We start from the raw sequence: 26,689 nt of genomic DNA, 5'->3' as shown, positions 1-26,689 counted from the left end.
CAGTATGCTTCACCCTCAATACTATGGTTGTGCCTTTGGTCTTAGACAGACATCCCAGCACCTTCCATGGGCAGTAGAAAGAAAAACATGGAGCTTCTTCCTTCAAAAATGTCATGACTATGGCCACTACCAATGCAAAGGCAAACTTGCCACACACCCCAGGCATTTGGTGGCCTTCCCATCAGACAAATGTGCATTAAATGATATCTGATTGATTAATATGTTTGTTAGTTACACGTTCAACATGCATGGAACATGGAACTGCCAAATGGCGAAAAGTTAAAACATATTGACTGTCAAAGGTGATGATCCCTGAATCATTTGATTTTAAAATTAGAAGACGCTTTGGGTAGGATTTAGTTCAACTATTTCATTTTAGAGACAAGGAAACAAAGATGACCCAAAGAGGCCAAGTAAGCTGTCCAAAGCCTCACATTTGAGTAGTGGCACAGGTGGAATGGGAAACTTAACATGCTCCCTTCAGTTCTGATCTGCACTTGATACTGACTCTGAAACGCATGGGCTCCGCGTGGTTATACTGTATCATGATTCATTGTTTTAACACCTGTGCCTCCCCTACTAGACCATGTGCTCTTTAAGAAAATATTCTACATTTTTCACCAGTTTCTAGAAGAGTCAGTGGCACATAATAGGATCCCAATAAATGTTTGTTGATAAAAATGAATGAATGGGTGAATACATGAGACTCATTTTTCCCTGTCATGTACAAATCCATGCTGTAATTTTTCATGACCTCTCCTAGGATTTGGTCAGCCTGGTAATGAAGAGAGGATTGGAAGGTAGAAAAAAATCAAAGGCAAAGGCAAGAAATGTGGGGAGGGATGCAATGCCACAGGAATAACTGGAAAAAAATCAGTGCAGAGACAAAATTTCTTGATTTGATTTGGGAGCTTTTAGTCCAGACCCTTGCCTCTTCCGATGTCTCCCAAGTTTCTAAGCAGATGGTGCTTTAAGCACTTCCTGTCACTGCTGCTCCTCCTCAGACCCCAAAATGCAGGATTGACTGCAGGTCCAATTGTATAAGCAGCAAAGTTGCTCTTTCATCTTTCCCCTCCCTGTGGTATGTGTTCCTACCCATTTCGCACCCATCCCTAACTCATGCTGCTGCAACTGCTCCTATCATAGAGAAAAGTACATGCAGCTCCATGTGATCCTGTTTCTGGAATACTTTCTTTCTTTTTAAAAATTTTTTTTTTGTTATAGTTGATTTTCAATGTTCTGTCAATTTGTGCTGCACAGTAAAGTGACCCAGTTATACATATATATACATTAAACACACTAGGAGATATAAAGAAAGTCTGCTTACATAGGGGCATTTCGGATTCAGTGACAAATAGGCAGAGAGGGTGGGACAGAGATGCACTGGGTCTGTGCCTCCTCACAAATCAACCAAAGGTTACAAAATCCCGTTATCAACCTCCACTTCGAGTTCGCTGCTCCTGAAATTCTTGCCTGTCACAAGTAATTTGGTCCTAGGCACTGGTTAAAAAAAAAAAAAAAAAAAAAAAAAAGAATCAAAGGATTCAGGGTCCTAATTATAGCACACAGATCGCTTGATATTAGAGAAGCATAGCAACGATGCTGGACATCGGCGGGGACAATTCCTGGCTAGAGAGCTGTAGCCAGTGGCCAAGTGTTAGTTTGTAGAAGAGCTGGGTGTGCTCCAGTTGGCCCAAAAGCCTAGATGGAAAGTAAGAAATTTAGTCCTTCTTAGAAGTGGTGCTGCACAGCTGCCAGATAACCCGGGGTGACCCAGATGCCCATATGGGGAAAGTTTTAAGGAGCCAGGCAGTTATCTGTTTTGGATGGATTGGGTCATCTTGGCTAAAGATGAGTATGGAGATCAAGCTTTTCATCAAACATTCCCTTGAACCATTGGGAACTTGACAGGCTCCTCCAATCAGCACTGCATCTAACTCCATCAGCCACTCTTCCTCTTGGTTACTGTACTTCCCAACTTTTCCTTAAACACTCCAGCACACCTCCTCAGATTTGTGGTAACTCCCTGGAATGCGCTTCTCTCACGTGGTCTGTTAAGCAAGTGGCATCTGTTGCTTATCACCAGGAGTCGAAGTCCAGACACTTCCACCCACTGTATCTTGGTATTGGAGTCCCCAACGAAAACCCACCACAGTCAGGCACTGGGTAGAACAACTCTGTGCTCACCTAGAGAAGAGACAGAGCAAGATCAGCTGTGATGGTGGGCATGAGCCTCTATGGTCAGCAAGTCCCTCTCAGCACCTGAAATGGGGCTATTGGCCTGCATGCACCCCCCCCCTTGTGCCACAGAACAAAGGACCCCATCCCCTCTTTGCAGGTGACAGATCCAGCAGTGAGGTTGGCCAGGTGCTCTATGACACACACACGCATGAGCCAAACAAAGGAGGACACGTTGAGACTGAAGCAGAGAAAGATATTCCCACTCAAGGTGATACGAACAGCACAGGCTGTGAGCCCTCCTTGCCAAGAAAGAGTTCCAGGCCCAAAAGACATATTGTTATGTGACCAAGAGAGGGTTGAAAGACTGCACATGAGGCTGCCTTCCTAGTACGAGGTACATAGCTCCTTCCCATTCACTCTCCCTGTCCTGGTGCCATAGGGAAGTTCCTAGGCTAGGGGTCCAATTGGAGCTGCAGCTGCCGGCCTACACCACAGCCTCAGCCATGCGGGATCCGAGCCACATCTGCCACCTACACCACAGCTCACGGCAATGCTGGATCCTCGACCCACTGAGAGAGGCCAGGGATCGAACCTGAATTCTCATGGATGCTAGTCAGGTTTGTTACTGCTAAGCCACAATGGGAACTCCTCTCTGCCCCCTTTTTCCCCCAGATATTTGCTCGCATTATCAAAAAGATCTTCCCTAATCAATCTTTATAACATAGCCACCTCTGAATCCCATCCTCTGGCCTCCATGAAAACAAAAGCTTTGGTTGTTTTGATAACTATTGTATCCTCAGCATCTATAACAGTAATGGGCACATTGTAGGTGTCCAATAAAAAGAGCCTGGTTGAGATAGGTCTTACAAAGGAAGAGTCTTGTGTCATGATGCCCGGAAAGCAGAGAGGGAAAACTTTTCAGATGCTTTCACAGACCAAGTCCTTCACCTACACTGCATCCAATTTTCACTCCAAAACCCAGCAAGCCTCAGAGAAAGTGATATGTCCAAGAAAGTACGATAACGCCATTATCATTCAGCTCCTATCAGGGCTCCAAGCAACTTTAGAAAACCTGTCCTCTGATATACAGCACTAATTTGTGTCTTATGGAAAACCAAATAAATTATTTTTCACCTGAAGGAAGCAGGATTATTTGACTTCAGATATTTGCCATATGGCTTCTCTTCCACACACCATAGCTTCTAGGCTTAAGGTAGTAAGAGGGAGAGCATGCCTATAAATTATTCAGAGATAATTCAAAATAAGTGTGTATCTTTGACAGATTGTCAAGTTTCCTTCTGCTTTTCCCTGATAACCAGTGTTATGTTTTTGATAAAAGGTTGCTCGTTTCTCATGCCACTTTCTTGTTGCTCTGTGTTTGTCTTCCGTGTGGTTTTGTTTTGTGTGTTGTTGTTTTTGTTCCCGCTACAGAGTCCAGTCTGGCTCTTATCTCAGCACCGGGTGGTTTACCTTCATTCTGGCCATGGATGCCTGTTACGGCATTCACGTCTACGGGATGATAAATGACACCTATTGCAAGTAAGATCACAGGAAATTATTTTTATGCATCTCCAATTCTGATATCTTGTCAAAATATCACCATTCATTTTAATACCATAAATCTGAGAAACAGATAAAGCAACAATTATTTCCCAGTGTTCTTTGCTGACATGACATTTTATTGTCAGTGCATCAAGTTGTGACTTTTAGGCATGATAAAAAGAAAAATATTTACCACTGTCTAATGTCAAATGTCAGAGGGAACATTTTTTCCCTTCATGGCTTAGCAGGGAGTTGTGGCTTGGAAAAATACAGAATGAGTTTAGTGGTGATTTAATTTGCAAAGCAGGACTATTGTTTCTGCTGCTCTAATGGTTGATGGATGGCTATCTACTCAGTGGTTCTATTTGATCTTGAAGGACAAAATGTCCTGGAGCCTCAGAGAAGCTGATACCTTAATGAGAATTCCTGGAAATGGCATTTCACTACTTAGTGAGTAATCTTTCAGATCCTTATTTAAAATGGGTATTTTGATCCACAGTATATGCCTGTTGGTGGGATAGTCTCTAATTAGATAATAAAACAAACCTTCCATGCTTCATCGAGGTAGTGAAATATATTTCCCTACCAACAATTGGCATGACATAATTCAGAGAATGTTTTAATGATATTGTCAAAATGGTAAATAAGCCACAATCTTCATCATCCACTACTTCTACCCTAACTATAAGCATAATGGAGCACAGATGAACCAAATATCTTGCTCCAAAAAATCGCTAAGCTTCTTCAAGCTCTGCAAAAGCAGTCAGGCCATCCAAAGTTTGTTTGCATTATATACCATTTCCTCCTTCAAAGGAGAGCTAGATGCTTGCCATGTAATTGGTATGATATATAAATTTCATTTGATTTATTAAAGCACTAAGGACCTGGTATGTCTTCCTAAAAGCTTTTATACATAATAGCTTTTAACTGAGTTCATGGACAAGAATCATGCAAAGGTTTGCAAGTAAATGCATTTACTGGGCACATAATGGATTCTTGTAAATGAAACCTTCATTCTTCATCTCAGCCTGCCTTTCCTTTTTTTTTTTTTTCCTCTAGGACAGAAGGGTATAGAAAAGTCCCCTACCATTACTATGAACAAGGAAGAGATGAATGTGATGAATATTTCCTTCATGAACATGCCCCCTATGGGGGGCATAGGTTTATCACTGAAAAGAAAGTGTTTGCTAAGTGGGCCAAGAAACACAGGATAATATTTACACACCCAAACTGGACAGTGTCTTGATGTTGGCTGTTCTGACCTTGCCACACCACTTGACATGATCATGATACTGCAACTGTGATGCTGATGATGCTGATGATGCTGATGATAGAGACAGCAACAGCGATGATCGAGTTTCTGTACATTCTCAGATACGGATGGTACTTTTAACCTGGGATGCCATTGGAAGGTGGTCGTGTTCATTATGTTCTTTCCGAAGGTTCAACATTACATACTGCACTTTATAATTTAACTGGAATTGAAACGAAGGCCAGTAACATGACAGCAATGACCAGTGAAACAGAAAGATTATCCTTCAAGAAAGCTGCCCAGGATTCTTGAACAGTGAGTAACTTCCAAAAGCCCTGGGGTTCGGCCTCATGAGCCAAGGGAATTGACTCTGCAGTCTCTCGAACCTGACCAGCTCCACCATCTTGAAGAATGGTTGATTGTCAAACACTGACCCAAGAAATGCACCCTGGGCACAGGGGTCTTGCCACAGGTACTGGTCAACCTGGGGGCAAGGGAGGGATCTCTTCCTGACTCACCACCTTCCTGCAGTACCTCCTACAGCTAAAGCCTCAGGCCATTTCCTAATTAACGAGGAAGAGATCATGGACCTCTGACCCATCAGGATTACTGGACTCTCTCAAATACGTCATTCAAAATGGGCCAACTGGCACATCTTGATGAATTTCTACTCTCACCACACCATTCTTACCGTCCTCCAAAATATAACTAAACATGTTAATAGAATCATCTGTATTAAGGTTTAGTTATTTTTGGTTGAGTCCTAAATATTTGAGAGCTATTTAACATGTAAGATATCAACACTGTAATAACATATACTGTGAAAACATTCTTAAAACATAACCAAAAGGGTTTACTAACTCTGCTTCAACATCCAACAACACAAAATTGTATGCTTTTTGAAATCGTGAAACAGGGAGAGCAAAGCATATTTTTACATCAATTTATATCCCACCATACTTCCCAATATATATTTGTATATTCAGATTTCTATTTTATAGGCCCAAGATGTGTCTCTCCATACATAACATTATCATTGTCAAGTGCCAACTGTTAGACATGGAGAGGAAATGATTCCTTGTGTTTAATCTGACCAGAGCTTTTATCTTCTTGGGGCTTATTTTCCGTAGAGTGTATCAGTTGTTATATGATAACAAGAATGACCTTGATGTCCAGAGTGCTTTGCCATGTGGAGTCCTTTCACATATGCTGTCCTATGTGACTCTCATGACCACCCCCCCGCCGGCTGTTGCTTACGCATTCTGACATATTAGCAGATGACCTGTAATTTGTAAACTACTCTGATATATTCCAGATCTCTCCCCTTGCTAATATTTGTATAGAATAGCATTTGTGTAGACTAGTAACCCGTTGATGTCAGTGCCAAATACAATATATTATATTAGGATTATGCAAAAAATAAAATATCCCAAGGATGGTCTTGGCCATAGACTAGGACCCCTGCGAACAAAGGCATTTTTGGGATTTGTTTGTTTGTTTTCATGGCTATATTTAAGTGGGGGAAGAATGAGGAAGCAGGAACAACAGGATGGAATAAAAGCTGAGAAATCCAGTTTCTTGTCCCCATCTTAAGACGACTTCGTTCTCCGTGGACTCATTGCACATTAAAAGGTAGACGGTTGATTTGCTGAGAGAAGCTGAGAGACCAAAAACATCCTTGCCAATGATTCAGAAGACAAAAGTTGGGCTTAATTTACAGCACGTTTTGGAGGCTGGACGTGACCATGCATTTCATCTCAGGAGGTCTTTGCAGGACTTCGCACTGTGAAGTTCCAAGATGAGCACCTTTGAAATGGGCCATCTTGGGCAAAGTCCTCTTTCCTGCTCTCTTCTGCCATTTCAATACCCCCCCATACTCACATCCATAAAAATGACCAAGTGCCACTTCCCTTGCCAGGACTGTTATCATTGCTATTCTTTTGTTGTTTCCTTGTGTGATTTCCAGTTCTATATATGTTAGTTGTTTTGAGCTAATGATGGATAGAGATGCCCACTCAAAGAAAAATAAACAGATGAAAATGTTCACATTGAAATACAGACTGTTTTATCCCCCCTGTTGTGACCCAGAAGGTCCATTTTTTAAGTGAAAAGGAGCCCTTGATTATCAGAGTGTTTCAGGGAATGACATAATGTGATTCATTTTGTTTCCCGGTAAATGGAGGGCTGGCCCTGTTTGTTTTAGCCCTTATGGATGAGAAACGCTTGAGAACTTCTTGAATCTCCTGCCTCAATCTCCTGCCTTGAATCTCTCCTTGAATCTCCTACCGTGTGGTGTCCTGGGATGAAGGAAACTTGCTGCCCCCTGCCTCCCTGGCTTTGTGCCAATATATGTGTGTAAAATAGACAGTGTTTCCTTTGGAGGGGGCAAGGGGGCCTCCACTTCTCTCCCTTCCCCTTTCTCTTAACTAATCTCCAATTCTACACTTTTTATTGTGGTCTCATCTCTTTTGTTCTAAAATTGAGAAATAAAAACCAGATGATTCTCAGGAGTTCCCATTGTGGGGAAGCAGAAACGAATCTGACTATCATTCATGAGGATGTAGGTTTGATCCCGGACCTTGCTCAGTCAGTTAAGGATCTGGTGTTGACGTGAGCTGTGGTGTAGGTCACGGATGCAGCTTGGATCTGGTGTGGCTGTGGCTGTGGTGTAGACCGGCAGCTGCAGCTCCCATTTTGACCCCTAGCCTGGGAACTTCCATATGCCTCAGGTGTGGCCCTAAAAACCAAAAAAAAAAAAAAAAAAAAAACAACATGGAGACCCTAACTGGATGATTTCCAGTGTCATCAACATTTGATAGAATCACATGACTTATCTTTCTCTGCAGTCTTCATGCTCTCTGCCTCCATTTCGTATTCTTCTTTACCCTCAGTGTCCTGATGCTTGTAGAAATACAAAGTCTCATTTCTCTCCTGTTGAGAAATTTGCCATCTAAGATTTACTGATAGAGAAGAGAATGGCAAAGAAGCAATTCAAGGACAGTTACTTCGTTCATGCAAATTTCTGGTCCATTCCATAGGTTCTAGTCAACTGAAAGAGATTTCATCCAGCACCTAAATATTGGAAAAATTAACTGAACTCACTTATCACCAATATGAATGTATCCCAGAAGTTAATTAAATGTGTGAAAAATAAAAATATTTCCATACCATCCAAAGCCCTAGGCAAATGGACTATGGAAAATGGCCACAATTTTCTGACATCACATAAAAACAAGCAAGCTAAAAATAATAAAGCAAATATTATTTATTTTAATTCTGCAGAATCCTCGAAAAAAAAGCAAGAAAATTTTAAAGGAGTTTTAAAAATGAATGTTTGAATCCCTTCTAAGCTAATCTAGTGATAAGTAGTAATGATTTATATTGTTATGATGTAATGTGATTTAGAAACCTTTTAGAATATATGATTTTATATTGCTATCAAACCTGTTGACGAAAAAACAGTTTGGGAGTTTCTATTGTGGCTCAGTGGTAACAAACCTGACTAGTATCCATGAGAACATGGGTTCAGTCCCTGGCCTTGCTCAGTGGGTTAAGGATCCAGGGTTGGTGTGAGCTGTGGTGTAGGTCACAGATATGGCTTGGATCCTGCATTGCTGTGGCTGCTGTGTAGGCCCCAATGTAGCCTGTGGTGTTGGCTATGGTGTAGACCATGGGTACGGCCCTCAAAAGACAAAAAAGAAAAAACAATTTGAGGGGAAATTTGCATATATGAGCATAGAGTCCGTGTGTGTGTGTGTGTGTGTGTGTGTGTGTGTATACACAAAGATGTAGCAATCCTGATTTTTCACTGATGTGTAAGAGTCACAGAAAATCTATTTTAGACTTCATCCGAAATTTGTTGGGTTACATTTTCATTCCTGAAGGAAAAAGAAAATCCAGATTAAATGTGCTAATGCTAAGAGCACATAAAATCATATGCAATGGCTGGCCAAAAGAATAAAGCTAGAGGAACTGCTAAATCTAGAAGTAAAGATACAATTAGATGCCACAGTTGTCACAAATCAGACCTGGAAGTGTAGCAATCTGTATCACAGACTGTGCCGACTGCAGCTCAGCTAAAGTCACATTGAGAAATAGCACATCAAGCTCCATTCACGCCGACGTGAATGAACGCTGGTCCTCCTATTCAAATAAGCCTGTCTTTACCATGAGCAGACTTAGATTTGCATGATTTTTATTATATGGCTAGAGAACTGTGACCATTGTGAAAAAAAGAAAATTATATAAGGAGATTGCTCTTTGAGGATTTGGAATGAATCAGCCCATGTGAGAGCAAGAGTCTGAATTGGAGTCTTTGCTGACCTTTCCAGGAGTATAAAGCCATCCAAAGGGAATCACTTGTTACTTCCATAGAAAAAAAGCACTAAAGTATCTCACCTGGTGGTGTTAACTGGATGTTAATTATAAGCACAGTTTAATTTTAATAAACAAGAAAATATAATCAGATGGCTCACTTTTTTGGGGGGGGCCACACCTATGGCATGTGGAGATTCCCAGGCTAGGGGTCAATTTGGAGCCACAGCTGCTGGCCTACCCCAGAGCCACAGCAACGAGGGATCTGAGCCAAATCTGTGGCCTACACCACAGCTCACAGCAATGCCAGAGCCTTAACCCACTGAGCAAGGAAAGGATCAAACCCGAAACCTCATGATTCCTAGTCCGATTCATTTCTGCTGTGCCACGATGGGAACCCCTCACTTTTTTAAAAAAACAACATACCCATTTGCATTTAATGTGGCATGTCAAACGCAAAGAAGATGCTCTGTTGTCTCGTGTCAGTTGTTGGCATGTCTTAGCACAATAAATGATTTATACTCCCGGGGCCAGGAGGAAGAAATAATTTTCCCTTAACTGCAGTTTTAAAAGGCAAGACCTCATCATTTTAATAGTATACATAGATCCCATGACTGAAGGGGCCAGTGCTAGCCTTGGTAACTTGTCTAGACTTAAAAAACTGCAAGGGGCTTTAGAGACGAAACAATCAAACTCCTGCATCTCGGAGGTGAGGAAACTGACAGCAGAGGTGAAGTAACTTGCCACTGGCTCTAAACTAGAATAAGGGCAGTACTGAGACTTAAATTCTTATCTCATGCCTCCTTCTTTGGTATTTGTCCTACTACATTGTTGGTTGATTGGTTTTTAGCACACAGTAGTAGATGAAAAAAATGCCTAAGTGACTTTATTGGAAGAGTCTATTCCTAGAAACCAAGGGCTTCAATTAATGTTGATTCTACTCATGATCAGAGATAACCCTACACCTGAGGTATGGACATATTTGAGTAAGTCAGATAATATCTACATTTGTCGTGAACACTAGGCCATGTTCTATTATTGCAAAGTCCAGGATTGGTGTAAAGGATGTAAGAGTCAGTTTCTTGTTTCTTTTGTTATTGAGGATGACGAAGCCATCGCTATTCCTAAGAGCCACTGAGTATGGAGGTTGCCTGGTATAACTGGCAGGTCCTATTGTTGAATTATCCTCAAAGCCTCACTAGCCTCATCCTGGAACCAATTCAGCTGCCTGGGTTAGTGAAACAATTTGCCTGCACTGGTAGATAAAATGTTACCCTTTGGTTTCATGCTCATCTTTGTACACCTTTGAGCCCACATACTCTCTGGAAGGTAAATCATATGCCCCACAAAACTCTGATGGAAAGGGTTTTTTCTTTACAGCCAATTCATGTGAAACTGTTTGAAGAGGAGAATTTGAAAATCTATTCACTAGGCTCGGAAATGGTTCCTGTGGCTCAGTGATCGCATTTGTCCTGTTGCTTGTTTTTCTGAATCTTACGGAAACCACTAGAGTAAAATTCCATGCAAATTGCTCAGGCATCAAATCAGAACTGTCCTTGGGCATTGTAACATTGAAGAAAATGTCTTTTTTTTTTTTTTTTTTTTAGTTCTTTACTTTTTTTTTTTTTTTTCTTTTCAGAACAGGCACAATTTGTTTATGAAGTAAAAAGCTCTTCTTTCTCCGCAGATATGTCTCCTTTTGTTCATGCCTTGGAGACCTCAGAAAAATAGAGGCGCACTTTCATAAAAGTGAAGAACATCTTGACAAATAAATAACCAACTGCTAAATTCATATATTTGCCTATATACATAGTGAGCAGTTTCTTCTAAGAAACTCCGAAGGGACCAAAAGCAGGGCATTTCGTGATGCCTTGTTACCTAACCTACAAAGCTCTAATTTGCCCGTGTTTAACTCTGTTGTCATTGCTACTGAGTAAATACCCATTTCTATTACATACAGTATATTTTATGCTTCACTCATTTTTCTGAGTTCACGTAATTTTTGCTGTAGTCTCTCATTCACTTTAAAAACCTGTAATCTTCATCTATGTATAGAAGAGACTGTAAATGCACAGTTGTGCATTTGTTGAGGTTTTATTTTCCCCTGGCATCATATTGCTTTATTTATAGGCATTGTGCCTTAGGGAAAAGCTTACTAAGTGGCAAAGGGCTACTGGTATATTTCAGTTTGGTTTACTTTTACAACACGACAAATGAGAAGAGGTGAACAAAGCCAGAGTATGCATCATCGGGGAAAAAAAGGGCAGTAGTGGGGTGGGGCGAGAGATTCAATATATTCGGTATCCAAGGCAGAAAGATGTGTAGGACACCGCTGCCAACAATGGCAAGAGAAAATGCTGGTCAGCCTCCAGAATGTGCTTTGTCTACATTAACTATCCTGATGCTAAGATATAGTCCTTCCTGTTATTCAAGTTGCATTGGTACCTAAGCTGCTTAAAATAGAGAAGTCTTCGTTCTTTCCCCACTCCCTCTTTCATTACTTCTTTCCTCCCTCAACTCCTCCCTTTCCCCCTTGTTTTCTTTCTAGAAAACTCAGCACTCTTGCAGTTGAATATCATATGTGGGTAATTTCTCCTTTGACAAAATTAGCATGTTGGAGTTCCCGTCGTGGCGCAGTGGAAACAAATCTGACTAGCATCCTTGAGGACACAGGTTCAATCCCTGGCCTCGCTCAATGAGCTAAAGATCTGGCATTGCCGTGGGCTATGGTGTAGGTCACCGATGTGGCTTGGATCCATGTGGCTGTGGATGTGGCAGAGGCCAGCGGCTATAGCTCCGATTCGACCCCTAGCCTGGGAATCTCCATGTGCCGTGGGTGCGGCCCTAACACAACAAAATCCAAAAAAAAAAAAAAAAAAATCAACAACAAAAACAAAACAAAATTAGCATGTAGTACTCTAACAAATTCTTTACAGGACCCTTATTTAGATATGATCTTAAAAATGAGGATCTTTCTGGGAAGAAAGTAATAATAACCTATGCTTCTATGTCAGGTTTATAAAAGGGATGTTGGACCTTTTCCAGTCACCTCAAATACTCCGTGAGGTGCGTAATTTTACTATCTATCACCATTTCAAATAAAACTGAATCACAGGGAGGTTAAGTAATTTGCTCAAGGGTGTCTCGCTAGTGATGGAATGAGGTTTTTAAACACAGGCAATTTGACCTGGAATTCATACCTAGTAGGGGCAGGCTAATAGATATAACCACAACCTCATAAATTTCAGTGACTTAACAAAATACAGTTTCTTTCTCTTTACAATATGAGCCCTATAGACACTCATCTCCAACCAGCCTGTCTCCAAGGATGACTTAGACTCACGGGCTTCTTCCATCACAAGGCTTTGCCCTGCTCTGCATCCTTGAAGGCTTCCCTATTTAGACTACTAATGGGGAAAGTTGAGGGGATCTTGTTTTATGGGCAAGTCCAGAGGTGGTGTGCACCATTCGATGTCATTCCATTGGCCAGGCTCAGTCTCGTGGCCTGGTAGTGAGATGGGCAATGTCGTCTAACTGTGTGCCCAAGGGTAAAACAAACTGGGCTTGATGAACATTTAAGAGTCTCTACCATAATATTCTTAGCCATACATCCTTAAAAAAAAAAAAAACCACTCAGTTATGTTTAGCTGCATGAATGACTCATCTATGTTGATAATTCTTATTAGGAACACTTGAAGCAATTTATTTACATGGATGTCAATGCCCACACCTCAAATGAAATAAACTGAGAGCAGAATATTGTTTGAGGTCTTATTATGCCAGAAAAAGGATATGGTTTCCTTTACCAGAGGAAGTGAAAAGAGAAATGAGTAAGAAACCCTTTTAAGTAACTTTACCAAGAGCAGAAGAAACATGACCTTTAGTGACTTAATATTCTGTGGTTAAAGTAATATAAATCGATCCTTGCTTCTGATCAACCTATTTCTGTGTACCTATTCGCTTTGCAAAGATGAGCCTCTCTTTGCAATTTTCCTTTGGTGTTCAGGTCTCTACAGTGCTGCAATGATATTTAAAGTAAAAAGCAAAATTACTGGTTCTTATATTTTAAAATTACATATATCTCTTCTGCACCCCCTCCCTTTCTCTGTTCACATTGGCATTTAAGCTTGCTCAAGAAAAAAGCTCCAAGTGTGCCGTAGAAGTCTTGTCCATCACCAAAACAGCACGGCATGCATTCCCATGGGATACATCACCTTCAAACATTTCTCTTCCCTTCCCAGTACTTTCTGTTCTTTGGCATTATTTTCTGTAAGATACCTAGAAACACTTTATCTTAATATCAAGAGTATTTCACATCCTGGAATTCCCGTTGTGGCTCATCCGTAATGAACCCAACTAGTATCCATGAGGACCTGGGTTCAATCCCTGGCCTTGGTCAGCAGGTTAAGGATTCAGCATTGCAGTGAGCTGTGGTGTAGGTCAGAGACATGGCTTGGATCCTGAGTTGCTATGGCTGTGGCGTAAGCGGGCAGCTGTAGCTCCTATTCAACCCCTAGCCTGGGAACTTCCATATGCTGTAGATGCTGCCCTTAAAAGCAAAAAAAAAAAAAAAAAAAAAAAAAAGGAAAAAAGGAAAAAAGAAAAGAAAAGAGTATTTCACATCCTAAAGTTCTCTCTCATTTAATAGGAAACTGTTTACTGTCTTGGGAAAAAGTGCTTTGCATGTTAACATACAAATTTTCTTAGTTTGTCTATTGAGAGAGATTAGTTGAGACTCTAAAAACAAAATAATTAGAGAAGAGAATCTGCTAATGTTTACCTTCTCCCAGGTCACTGTGAAATTCCTTTTAAGGACAAGAAACTAGAGAACCTGGTTCATAAATGACAAGGTTGTAACTGGTGATAAGTTGTAACTGGTGATAAGAATGTCTTAAGGTGCTTTACAAGGATAAAATGAGGTCCTCACTACCCCTAATCACAAGGTTAAAGTTCGTGAATAGCGCAAGTATACAGGGTACCTCAGTAGCACCTTATACTACGCATTGTTAAGAGTTCTGGCATCCAGTAGTGCTAAACTTTTCAAATATACTGTTTTCTAGCTTAAGAAATCACTTAAAAATCTATATAATCTTCCAAAATGATTTTCTTCCAAATGCCTGAATTTCCCCAGAAGTATGACAATTACCATGGTTTTCCATCTTCAGTGGCAGTGTTACTTCAGATTAAAATGGCTTGTCCAACACATCTTTTGGTGATGCTGATTATAATAGGTTTCATCTCTCGTGGAAAAAAAGGCATACTCTACAATCTTTGATGGATAAAAGACATTAATGTTGGATGAGGACATTATTACCATGCAAATGCATCTGTGGATCATGCAGAGCTGGGGTTAGCGGTTGAATAGGGAACAGTAGAATACGGAGAAAAAAAGCATTCAACAGCCTAACATATGGGTCCGATGAAACCAAATGAAATTGGACAGGAACAAATGTAAAGCCAGGCCCTTAAGTTCTAAAAAAGACAGGAGCATGACTTAACAGAAGTACGTATGCAAAGTGTTTGGAGGTTTTAGAGCAATCTACTATGATATGTCACAATTTCAAAGGTCACTCTGACCTAAGATGCTAGAAGAGTCTAAGGACAAGCAACAAGGTCCAGGATTAATTAGACCACTTCTAGAAATATTTTTAAAATTTGTTTTGACTCAATTTCTGATTGGACAAGTAGTATATTTCCACTGTCAGAAACATTGAAAAGACAGAAATGTATGATATTCATTATTACTCTGCTTGGTATTCATCTCTCGTTTTTTTTATAGATACTAGTTAAATTACATATATATAAAAATATGCTATTTTAGAGCCTATTTTTCTCCTTAATAAGAAATCACAAGCATTTTCTTAATGTCACAAAATTACGCTAGAATTTCAACAGCTACATTGTGCCATAATCTATTTAATCATGAATAAACAAGTTTTTTCATGAATTTTTTGACACACCTTTGATTTTTTTCTTTTACTGCTCCAATATACAAAGGTGTTTCCCTGCACCTTTGTCAAAAATAGGTATTATTTTTCATCTTTGCCAAACTTACATATGCAAGAAAGGTTATCTTGCTTTAATTAGCATTTAATTGATTACCATGGAAGTTAAACGTTCGTGTGTGTTATTTGACAATTTATATTTTTTCTTTCATGAATTAGCTCTTCCAATATTATGTCCATTTTTCTATCACAGTGAGAGTCACTGCACTTTACAGAAACAGACAAATAAGAATCCATTCAAAAGAGAGGAAACCAGGATCACTTGGAAAATGGAAGTGATATCATACCAGGGATTGAAAACATTCATCTAGGTTGATATAATGTTTAAGGGAGAACTGAATTCATACATTTAAAAGGCATTAATGGGGGTGAGAAATTAATTTTAAACTCTGTGGCTCCATTGGACAGAACTAGAGTCAATGAATGAAATTTCAGATTAAATCTCAGGAGGACATTCAGAAGAGACCCAAAGTAGTGTGTAGATTTTTAGAATGAGCGAGTTCATGTGAAATAATTTGCAGATGGATCAGCCCATCCCCTTGTTCCATGTTTCATGAATTTAGACAGAAAGTTGGACTTACTGGCCCCACTCCCCACCCCAGACTCCTTTCAAAGCACACATCCTATGAAACAGTGTGCAACTCCATGTGGGAAGATGGCACACGGAAGCTCTGAAAAAGCAAGCCGAGAACGGCTGAGTGTGGGGATCCCCTTACCTTATCAGCAGTGCATTCAGAAGCCATTTTTTAAAACACGTTATTTCTGATGGTGGCAAATTTCACCAAATTCGCATTCAAAGTTGTTTCTTAAATTCTGGGGATACATTCAATCGTTGGTATGTACACACACATACACACATGCACCCCAACCCACACACACACCCCAAATTTAAAACTGCCTATTACTGGCTTCTTTCTTGTAATGCTTCTCAAGGAGCTGTAATTTCCTTTGCTTCCCAATAGGGAAAATTTGCTCCATTTCATATATCCTTTTTTTTTTTTTTTTTGCCATTTTGTTGTTGTTGTTGTTTTGTTTTGTTTTTTTCTTTAGGGCCGCTCCTGTAGCATATGGAGGTTCCCAGGCTAGGGGTCAAATCAGAGCTGTAGCTGCTGGCCTATGCACAGCCACAGTAATACAGGATCCGAACCGCGTCTGCAACCTATACCACAACTCACAGAAACACTGGATCCCTAACCCACTGAGCGAGGCAGGGGATGGAACCCACATGCTTATGGATACTAGTCAGGTTCATTACTGCTGAGCCACGACGGGAACTCTCCATATTTTTTATATACTTGCTATGCTCTCTGTCTTTAAATGTAATGACTCAAGAAAATTACGTTCATTTTAGTATCATAGCACTCCTTGTGTTGGTAATTTATGATAATGGATGTCACTGTAGATTTAGGAGTCATTTATATTGCCCACCTTTTCCTATTATTGCTAGATTAAATAAATTCTTCTTGAGTTGAGCTACATTTTTCAGTTTTCTAGTCTGTACCACTCACTTTCAGTATATTTATAATCCTTTTATCTGGTTTTTGTAGTTTCCAAATGATGCCTTGGATATTTTAAGTTTTGAGCAATCAATGCCCTTTTCAAATTGCCCTTAAGATTTTTGTAGAATAATATTCTCCATAATACAACTTTAAATTACCTGCCTTTGCCTTTACTAGACTTAATCCAAGAAGGCTAATTGAACATTTAGCGCTTTAATCATCCCACACTGTCAAACCTGTCTTCTCATTACTGAGAATTTGAAAGGCCATAAGCTTTAACTGTGTTCCTGACAACGTAACCAGAGTGAAAGCTAGATAATACAATTAGTATATAACTACGGGATTAATCCTGGTCTTTATTAATAGCTATGCAAAAATATTATTTCAACAAACATGCATTGAATATAACCAAATACATGGGCTTTGGAGAATAAAGAGCTAGGTAGGCTATAGTATTTATCTTTACGGAGTTTACCGAGTTAGAAGGATAGATCAAAATTTTAAATAACTACAAGATGGCCCAGAATAAGATAAAAAACACAAGAATGATGCAAACAAAAATATCATATGTTATTACAGAAGTATAAGAAGTAAAAGGAAAGAATGATTCATATATAAAACTCATCATTACATTATACGCGCAAGTAATGTTCACATACACGTATAGGTTGATTCAAACTCTCCGATGACACAGCGCATGTTAGATCTCAGGAAGTGCATCTTGAGTTTCTATTAGCAATGCCTTATAGAAGTGGTTCATACAGGAGATCGACACTGAGACATAAAGACGCTTTCATCTAAAACAAGATGAGGCTTCCCGACTGCAACGTCTTGCAGAAGAGCAATGTTTATTTGAAAATGGAGGGATTATTTTTGAAAAATGAGATAAAAATGTCCATGATTCAGTAAAATGTGAATATCTTCTCTGTTGTTTTTCTCTGTAATCTGCTAGGGGACCCCCAGTGAGGGCTCTGGTACTGTTTTTAAATGCACTCATTGAACAAATAGCACCTCTAAAAGACATTGCAAAGTAAGGTGTGAATCTAAATAGCATAGGATGTGGAACCAATGTAGGTGTAAATATGGATCCATTTTATCCCTCTTATCCATGTAGATCAATTAGTCTTCCATTATTATTCTCTATGTGCATTCACTCTCAGCTTTAGGAGTTACCGTGAATATGAATTACCCTGATTATGCTTTTTCCTAGGATAGTTTTATGTATACTTATCTACTGAGCTTGAATGAAAATTTTCTAATGTAATGATAGCTATATGCATCTAACTGAAGACTTAAGCAGGGTTAAGACACAGACTGGGAAAGCAAAAATCATAATATGGATCTGCCTTGATTTTTACCTATTGACTACAACTTCCAAAGAAAATCTAATAAAGGTACCACACTTTTTCATGTGATCAAATAGATTTCATGACCTAAATAACCTACTTATGTCTCTCTGGAATTGACTTATTCCAGGAAAAATTACTGTCTTGTGTGGTAGGTGAGGGACCCTGAGTGGGGAATAAGGGTAAATGGAGAGGAGAGAGGTAGTTGCAAGATCATAAATTAATAATCTTCCATGTCTCTTCTCAATCTCTGTGGGAATCTTACATTCTTTCCTAATAGTTCTTTTCTCCATTTTATATTCAGCTGAATGGGCTACCCAGCTTTCATGAGTTACGGTCATTGAGTCCACACACACAAAAAGATCTGCATATATTTGGTCAATTTATTTTCATAGAGATGCCAAAGTAATCTAATGGAAAAAAGAATAGTCTTTTAAACATATGGTGAAACAACTGGATATCTACATGGAAAAAATGAACTCAATTTTTCCCTTATACAATACAAAGAAATTAAACCTGAAAAGGATGATTAATCTAAGCATAGAAGAGCAAACAAACAAAAAAAGGAAACCAAATATAAAATCTTCATGACTTTGGGCTGGACAAAGATTTCTTAGGATATGCAAAAATAAAAAATTATACATGAAAAATATTAATACATATTTATAAAGAAAAATATTAATAAATGAGAGTCAATCAAATTTAAAGCTTTTTTTGAAAAACTATTAAGAAAATGAACATGCATGCCACAGAGAGGAGAAAATATTTGCAATACACATAGCTGACAAAGGACTCATATTCTGAATATATAAAGAATTTTTACAACTAAATAATAAAAAGACAGACATCTGAATTAAAAATGGACAATTTGAACATATGCCTCACAAGGGAAGATATACAAATGGCCAATAAACACATGAAAAGGTGCTCAGCATCACAGTGAACAGGAAATACCAATTAAAACAGAACATTCTACTAGGCATAAGGGACTCATTGGTGAAAAAAATTCAACATAATTCTTACCTTTATGGAGTTTATAGTGTAATGATAGAACAAACAAGTTAATGGGCTTTTACACACAATTGGATAAGTGCTGGGATAAGAAAAATTCAGGTGCTTTGAGGGGCGATGACAGAGGAGATTCTAACACAGACAAGAGGTTGACAAGGGGCTTATCAAGGCAGCCTTTCTGATAAAAGTGAATTTAAGTTGAGATCAATAAGATGAGTGGAAGCAAATTGAGTAAAATGGGTATGAAGAAGATAAGCATAGGCAAAGAATAGCACCTGGTAGAAAGTCATGATTAAGAGACAAGGGAACAAGAAATTCAAGAATCGAAAAGAAGTTTACTACTGCTGATTGGAAAAAAACACAGGGGTGAGAGGTGGAAGGTAGTGGTAAGAGATAAATGAGCAATTTAATCAGAGATCAGACCACCTAAGTCTTTATAGCTTGTCATAAGAATTTTTAATGTTATTGTGAGAACAACATGTAGAAAGCATAGAATGATTTTAAACACAGGAGGAGATCTGACCTGTTGTTTCAAAGGATCACAATGAGGGGTGAGAAATCAAGGATAATTCACAAGTTTTTGACTTGAACAACTGAACAGATGTTGATACTACTTTCTATACCAGGAAATATGGTAGAAGAAGAAATTGGAGATAAACTAAGTTGCGTGGAAATGTTTAGCTGGACATTGAAATGAAGTTTTACATATGAAGCTCAGGAGGTAGAGCTAGCTGAAGGATATAAATTTTGGATTTTTCTATATAATAAAGAAGAGGATGTGATCCATGCTATGCTATAAATATGTGTACAATATTATAAAAGCACAAAGATCATCGCTATTAGATACATCACTCTGTGACAAACTATTGCAAATTTAGTTGCTTTAAAACAATACACATTTATTATATCACAATTTCTGTGAGTCAGGAATATAGCCATGGCTTATCTGAGTCCTCTTCTTTAAGGTCTCTAACAAAGCTATAATCAAGGTGTCAAACAGGGATGACATCTGGTCTGAAAGCTCAAGTCGGGGAGGATCCACTTCAAAGCTCATGGGATTGTTGGCTACATTTAGTTTTTTGTTTTTTTTTAAATTGGTATTTCTCCAACACAATTTTTTTCTCAACTGTACAACATGGGGACCCAGTTACACACACATGTATACATACATTTTTCTCCTATTATCGTGCTCCGTCATAAGTATCTAGACATATTTCTCAGTGCCCATAGCAGGATCCCATTGTTAATCCATACCAAAAGCAATAGTTTGCATCCATTAACCCCAAGCTCCCAATCCATTCCACTCCCTCCCCCTCCCCCTTGGCAACCACAAGTCTATTCTCCAAGTGCATGATTTTCTTTTCTGTGGAAAGGTTCATTTGTGCCATATATTAGATTCCAGATATATGATATTGTATGGTATTTGTCTTGCTCTTTCTGACTTACTTCACTCGGGATGAGAGTCTCTAGTTCCATCCATGTTACTGCAAATGGCATTATTTCATTCTTTTTTATGGCTGAGTAGTATTCCATTGTGTGTGTGTGTGTGTGTGTGTGTGTGTGTGTGTGTGTGTGTGTGTGTGTGTATCACATCTTCTTAATCCAATCATCTGGACATTTGGGTTGTTTCCATGTCTTGGCTATTGTGAATAGATCTTCAATGAACATATGGGTGCATGTGTGTTTTTTAAGGAAAGTTTTTTCTGGATATATGCCCAAGAGTGGGACTGCTGGGTCATAGGGTAGTTCTAGGTATAGATTTCTAAGGTACCTCCATACTGTTCTCCATAGTGGTTGTACCAGCTTACATTCCTACCAACAGGGCAGGAGGGTTCCCTTTTCTCCACACCCCCTCCAGCACTTGTTATTTGTGGACTTATTAATGATGGCCATTCTGACTGGTGTGAGGTGGTAGCTCATGGTAGTTTTGATTTGCAATTCTCTAATAATCAGGGATGTTGAGCATTTTTTCATGTGCTTGTTGGCCATCTGTATATCTTCCTTGGAGAAATGTCTATTCAGGTCTTTTGCCCATTTTTCCATTGGGTTGTTGGGGTTTTTTTGCTGTTGAGTTGCATAAGTTGTTTATATATTTTAGATATTAAGCCCTTGTCAGTTGCATCATTTGAAACTATTTTCTCCCACTCTGTTAAGTTGTCTTTTTGGTTTCCTTTGCTGTGCAAAAGCTTGTCAGTTTGATTAGGTCCCATTGGTTTATTTTCACTTTGATTTCTGTTGCTTTGGGAGACTGACTTGAGAAAATATTTGTAAGGTTGATGTCAGAGAATGTTTTACCCATGTTCTCTTCCAGGAGTTTGGTGGTTTCTTGTCTTATATTTAAGTCTTTCAGTCATTTGGAGTTTATTTTGGTGCTTGGTGTGAAGGTGTGTTCTAGTTTCATTGCTTTGCATGTTGCTGTCCAGGTTTCCCAGCAATTCTTGCTGAAAAGACTGTCTTTTTCCCATTTTATGTTCTTGCCTCCTTTGTCAAAGATTAATTGGCCATAGGTGTCTGGGTTTATTTCTGGGTTCTCTCTTCTGTTCCATTGGTCAGTCTGTCTGTTTTGGTACCAGTACCACATTGTCTTGATGACTGTGGCTTTGTAATATTGCTTGAGGTCTGGGAGAGTTATGCCTCCTGCTTGGTTTTTGTTCTTCAGGATTACTTTAGCAATTCTGGGTCTTTTGTGGCTCCATGTACAGTTTTGGATGGTTTGCTCTAGTTCTGTGAAAAATGTCCTGGGTAATTTGATAGGGATTGCAGTGAATCTGTAGATTTCTTTGAGTAGTATGGCCATTTTTACAATATTAATTTTTCTAATCCAGGAACATGGAATATCTTTCCATTTCTTCCTAATTTCTTTAATTTCCTTGATTAATGTTTTATAGTTCTCAGCATATAGGTCCTTTGCCTCCATGGTCATGTATATTCCAAGGTATTTGATTTTTTGGGGTGCAATTTTAAAAGATATTGTATTTTTGTGTTCCTTTTCTGAAGTTTCATTGTTACTATACAGAAATGCGACTGATTTCTGAATGTTAATCTTATATCCTACTACTTTGCTGAATTTGTTGATCAGTTCAAGTAGTTTTTGGGTTGAGTCTTCGGGGTTTTCTATATATAGTATCATGTCATCTGCATACATGATAGTAGATTTAGTTTCTTGAAAGCCCTGAGCTGAGTCTGCCCTTAGTTCCTTGCCATGGAAGCCTCTCCACAGGGCAGCTTACACATGACAGCTTTCTTCATCAAAAGAAAGGGCCTGCCAGTAAGATAAAAGTTATAATCTCTTGTAATCTAATCATGGTATAATATCCCTTCAATGTTAAGCTATTTCATTGGTTAGAATCAAGTTCCTCAATGAAAATTGATTATACGAAGCCATAAATAACTAAAGGCAGGGTTATTATGGGTTACCTATAACTACCTACCTCTCCATCTCTAACTAGAAGAGGTAAAAAAAGCTTCCATAAAAGTTACAAATGAATCAGAGAGAAGATAGGTGAATTCTAAATAGTCAGTCAAAAGAAGAGGGCAGACCAGTGATGTCTCAGTTTTCCATCTTGATGTTGATTACCAAAACTTTCATATTTTCCTAAGTCAAAATTGATCACAGGCCAAACTGACAAATGTTTTAAAAGCTGTAATAAATCTAGCACATAGCATGTGGAAATGAATTCATCAATGAATAATCCAATGGAGTTGCTTTTTCAAGGAAAACTAAGATGAAAGAGGGAAAAAGACTATAAGAAATTATCCTTTTTAAACTCTCTATACAGTGGGTATAGAAGGAACATACTTCAATGTAATAAAGGCCATATATGACAAACGTATAGCCAACATCATATTCAAAAGTGAAAAGCTGAAATCTTGCCATTTGCAGCAACATGGATGGACTTGGAGGGTATTATGCTAAGTGAGAAGTCAGAGAAAGATTAAAAACCATATGATTTAACTTATATGTAGAATCTAACAAACAAAGCAAATGAACAAACACAGCAAAACAGAAACAGAGTCATAGAGAACAAACAGGTGATTGCCAGAGAGGAGAGGGTGAGGGATGGAGAGAATTAAGTGGGAGATACTAAGAGGTACAACCTTTCAGTTACAAAATAGACAAGTCATGATTATGAAAGGGACAACATGGAGAATGTAGTCAATAATTATGTAAGTTTTGTACAGCGACAGATGGTAAATAGACTTGTGATCATTTTGAAATGTAGAGAAATACCAAATCACTATGTTGTGCACTAGGAATCAACATAGTGTTGTAGGTTGTACTTCAAACAAAGAAACTCATAGGAAAAGAGATGAGATTTGTGGTTACCAGGGGTGTGGATGGTGGGAGAAGGAATTAGTTAAAGCTGGTTGAAGGTACAAGCTTTCACTTATAATATAAATAAGCATTAGGGATATAAGGGATATAATACATGCCAAGATTAATTGTAATTAACACTACTGCATGCTATATATGAAAGTTATTAAGAGACTAAATCCTGAGCGTTCTCATCACAAGGAAAAATTATTGTTTTCCTTTTTCTTTTATTTTGTGTCTATATGAGATGACAGATGTTCATTTAACATATTTTAATCATTTCATGATTCATGTAAGTCAAATCATTATGCTGTAAACTTTAAAATTATACAGTGCTTTATGTCAATTATATCTCAAAACTGGAAGAAAAAAAAGTTATCCTTTTTTTTTCAAATGAACTAGGAAATGTACAAGTGAACTAGGAAATGTACAAGTGAACTAGGAAAAACAATATTACATATTTATTGATTGATTGATTTGCCTTTTCTAGGGCCACTTCCTGCGGCATATGGAGGTTTCCAGGCTAGGGTCTAATTGGAATTGTAGCTGCCAGCCTGCACTTGAGCCACAGCAACATGGGATCCAAGCCTCGTCTGCAACCTACACCACAGTTCACTGGCAATACCGGATCCTTAACCCACTGAGCAAGGCCAGGGATCGAACCTGCAACCTCATGGTTCCTAGTCGGATTCATTAACCACTGTGCCATGATGGGAACTCCAGTATTACATATTTAGAGTGAAGGTCATGGTGGTAAAAAAGAAACAGGAAAGAATGAGTAGGTGTGAATGAAGGAGTATTAATTCAGTCATTATCAAGAGTTAAGGAGTAAAATTTGTTTCTAAGCATGCATTGTTTGCGGTTTGGCTTCATCAACAGGAAAAAACACATTGAGAATTGAGAATCTTAGAGGCCTTGGTGCTGGATAGGTTCTAAAATGATGGGAAAAGGACAAAACAGTGAGAAATGCATTTGAGTTTTAAAAATTGAGGCAACTGTCAGGAATACTCCTTTCCAAAAATTCTGCATTACATTTTAAACTTAGGATGAAACATGCATCATAAACGTTACATGTACAGAGGGGAAAATCATAAGAGCCCCCCAAAAGACAAAAATGTCTTTAATATTTGATATTCTGAATGAAAAATATTTATTAGGTTAGTCATTTAAAATGCATTTATTTATTTATTTATTTATTTATTTTTGTCTTTTTGCCATCTCTAGGGCCGCACCCATGGCATATGGAGGTTCCCAGGTTAGGGGTCTAATTGGAGCTGTAGCTGCTGGCCTACACCACAGCTCACGGCAACGCAGGATCCTTAACCCACTGAGCAAGGCCAGGGATCGAACCTGCAACCTCATGGTTCCTAGTCAGATTTGTTAACCACTGGGCCACGATGGGAACTCCTAAAATGCATTTATTTAGCAAATATTTACTGACAATTGAAAAGTTTAAATAAAAATGGTTTGGGACATCTTTTAAAGTAAAAAAGTATAATATTTCAAATTAATACTCAAGCCTGGTGCTAGGTTATCTATGTCACAGCTGGAATGTGGCTAAGGGATAGAGAAAAAATAAAGAGCTTTCAGATCTATACCACCTATGGCTAAAATAAAGTTGAGATTTCTTTTCTTGCTATAAGGATAGAAAATATTCCTGACTTGGGGACACAAAGTGACAATACAGAATTCCTGACAGAAAGAACATTAAGTTTAGAGTATACTACTGTAAGTGATAACTGCAGAAACTTCTCTGATTGTTATCCTTCTCAAAGGAAAAGCTTGATGGATGATACAAGGATGGAACTGAAGAAAAATAGGATACTCAACCAAAAGATAAAATTACCTCAGGTATAATATTTGGTTTTTATTGCACTCCATATTAAGGTTAAATAGCTGTTATTTTTCTTTTCCCAACACATATTCTTTTCTTTCCCCTTTATGTCCCTTCATCCAGTAAAAAAAAACACGATCATATGAGAGGATCTGCTATCCAGGATGAACCAAATTTGTACTATATGATCTCGGCCATGGTGATTGGTTTGGAATGGGTATCGATCCCAAGCAAAGATAATCAGATCCTTTTCCTGTTATTAATGTACAGATTCTGGGAGAAGGGAACTAACTTCCCAGTGATGTTGCTACAAAGGTATGGTAACAGCCTACCTGGCCAATAATCTTCCCTTCAGTGAGAAAAATGCCCATGTTGCATAGAGAGATAAAAAGCTATCTATCTGGTTGGTGACCTTTTGAACCCTCAAAGAAATCATGAATGATGCCATTCCAGTATGTTTTTTCCTGATGACATGAGTCAATAAATGCCCCCTTCCCCCTTTTGTTTCAGAGAAACTAAAAACAGAACCGTGTTTTTGCTCTTTTGTTATTTGCTGCCAAAAGAATCTAGACGAATAAAATCTATCAACATGAAGGTCCCATGTTTTGAAAGGTATTGTCTACTATAATGCACCTATTAAGGAAAAAGCAATTTGTTTTACATTTTGATAACTGAGAAATTTTACATTGAATCTAAACTTCTAATTAGGATAAGAAAGCTAAAATTACTCATTGACTTGACAGAATTCTAACCAAAGGAAAGAAGTATAATGCTTCACTAATCTTTGGAAACTAATTAAAGGTAAACATATGACTTTTGTGAAGTTTTTCAAAATATTACAAAAGTTTTGGGACTACATGACTACCCTCAAAGAGCTCCAGACTCTGGAGGCACTAATGTGGAAAAGATGCTCACAAAAATAAACCTCTTACAGATTATAATATAATAATGTAACACAGGATTTATTTTTTAATTTTTTTTTATCTTTTTAGGGACACACCCACAGCATATGGAGGGTCCCAGGCTAGGGGTTAAACTGGAGCTGTAGCTGCCGGCCTACACCCCAGCCACAGCAATGTGAGATCTGAGCCATGCCTGCGACCTACACCACAGCTCATAGCAATGCTGGATCCTTAACCCACTGAGTGAGGCCAGGGGTCGAACCTGCATCCTCACGGATGTTAGATTTGTTTCCGCTGAGCCATGACAGGAATTCCTATAGCACATAATTTATATGTCTGTGTACCCTATTAGACCTTCAGAGTTTTGAAAATAAAAGGAGTAGTGCAGAAATTAATAGCTTTCCCTCCATATCTATTTTTCCATTCTTGCACGATGACAGAGCCTCTACTTTTTGGCTGGGCATATGTCGCATAACTTTTCGGATGGG

At 38.6% G+C, this 26,689-nt stretch overlaps 1 protein-coding gene across 2 annotated transcripts in view; it reads left to right on the top strand.

The window, feature by feature from the left end:
* Positions 1-7,029, top strand: part of ST6GALNAC3 (ST6 N-acetylgalactosaminide alpha-2,6-sialyltransferase 3) — a 569,262-nt gene extending 562,233 nt beyond the window's left edge. For both annotated transcript variants that reach the window (XM_021097752.2, XM_084964682.1), the window contains 2 exons: positions 3,613-3,720; positions 4,783-7,029. In XM_021097752.2, the coding sequence (XP_020953411.1) occupies positions 3,613-3,720; positions 4,783-4,969 (295 nt within the window). In that variant the 3' untranslated portion in view covers positions 4,970-7,029. The remainder of the gene's footprint in view (positions 1-3,612; positions 3,721-4,782) is intronic.
* Positions 7,030-26,689: the final 19,660 nt, after the last annotated feature.

This window comes from Sus scrofa, chromosome 6 (assembly GCF_054392235.1).
Source record: "Sus scrofa isolate SSC_HxYL_T2T_F1_AM1 chromosome 6, Sscrofa_HxYL_maternal_Yorkshire_Landrace_v2.0, whole genome shotgun sequence".
Classification (NCBI taxonomy): Eukaryota; Metazoa; Chordata; class Mammalia; order Artiodactyla; family Suidae; genus Sus; species Sus scrofa.
The sequence above is the reverse complement of the archived record's forward strand: the minus strand, read 5'-3'. Positions and strand labels throughout refer to the sequence as shown.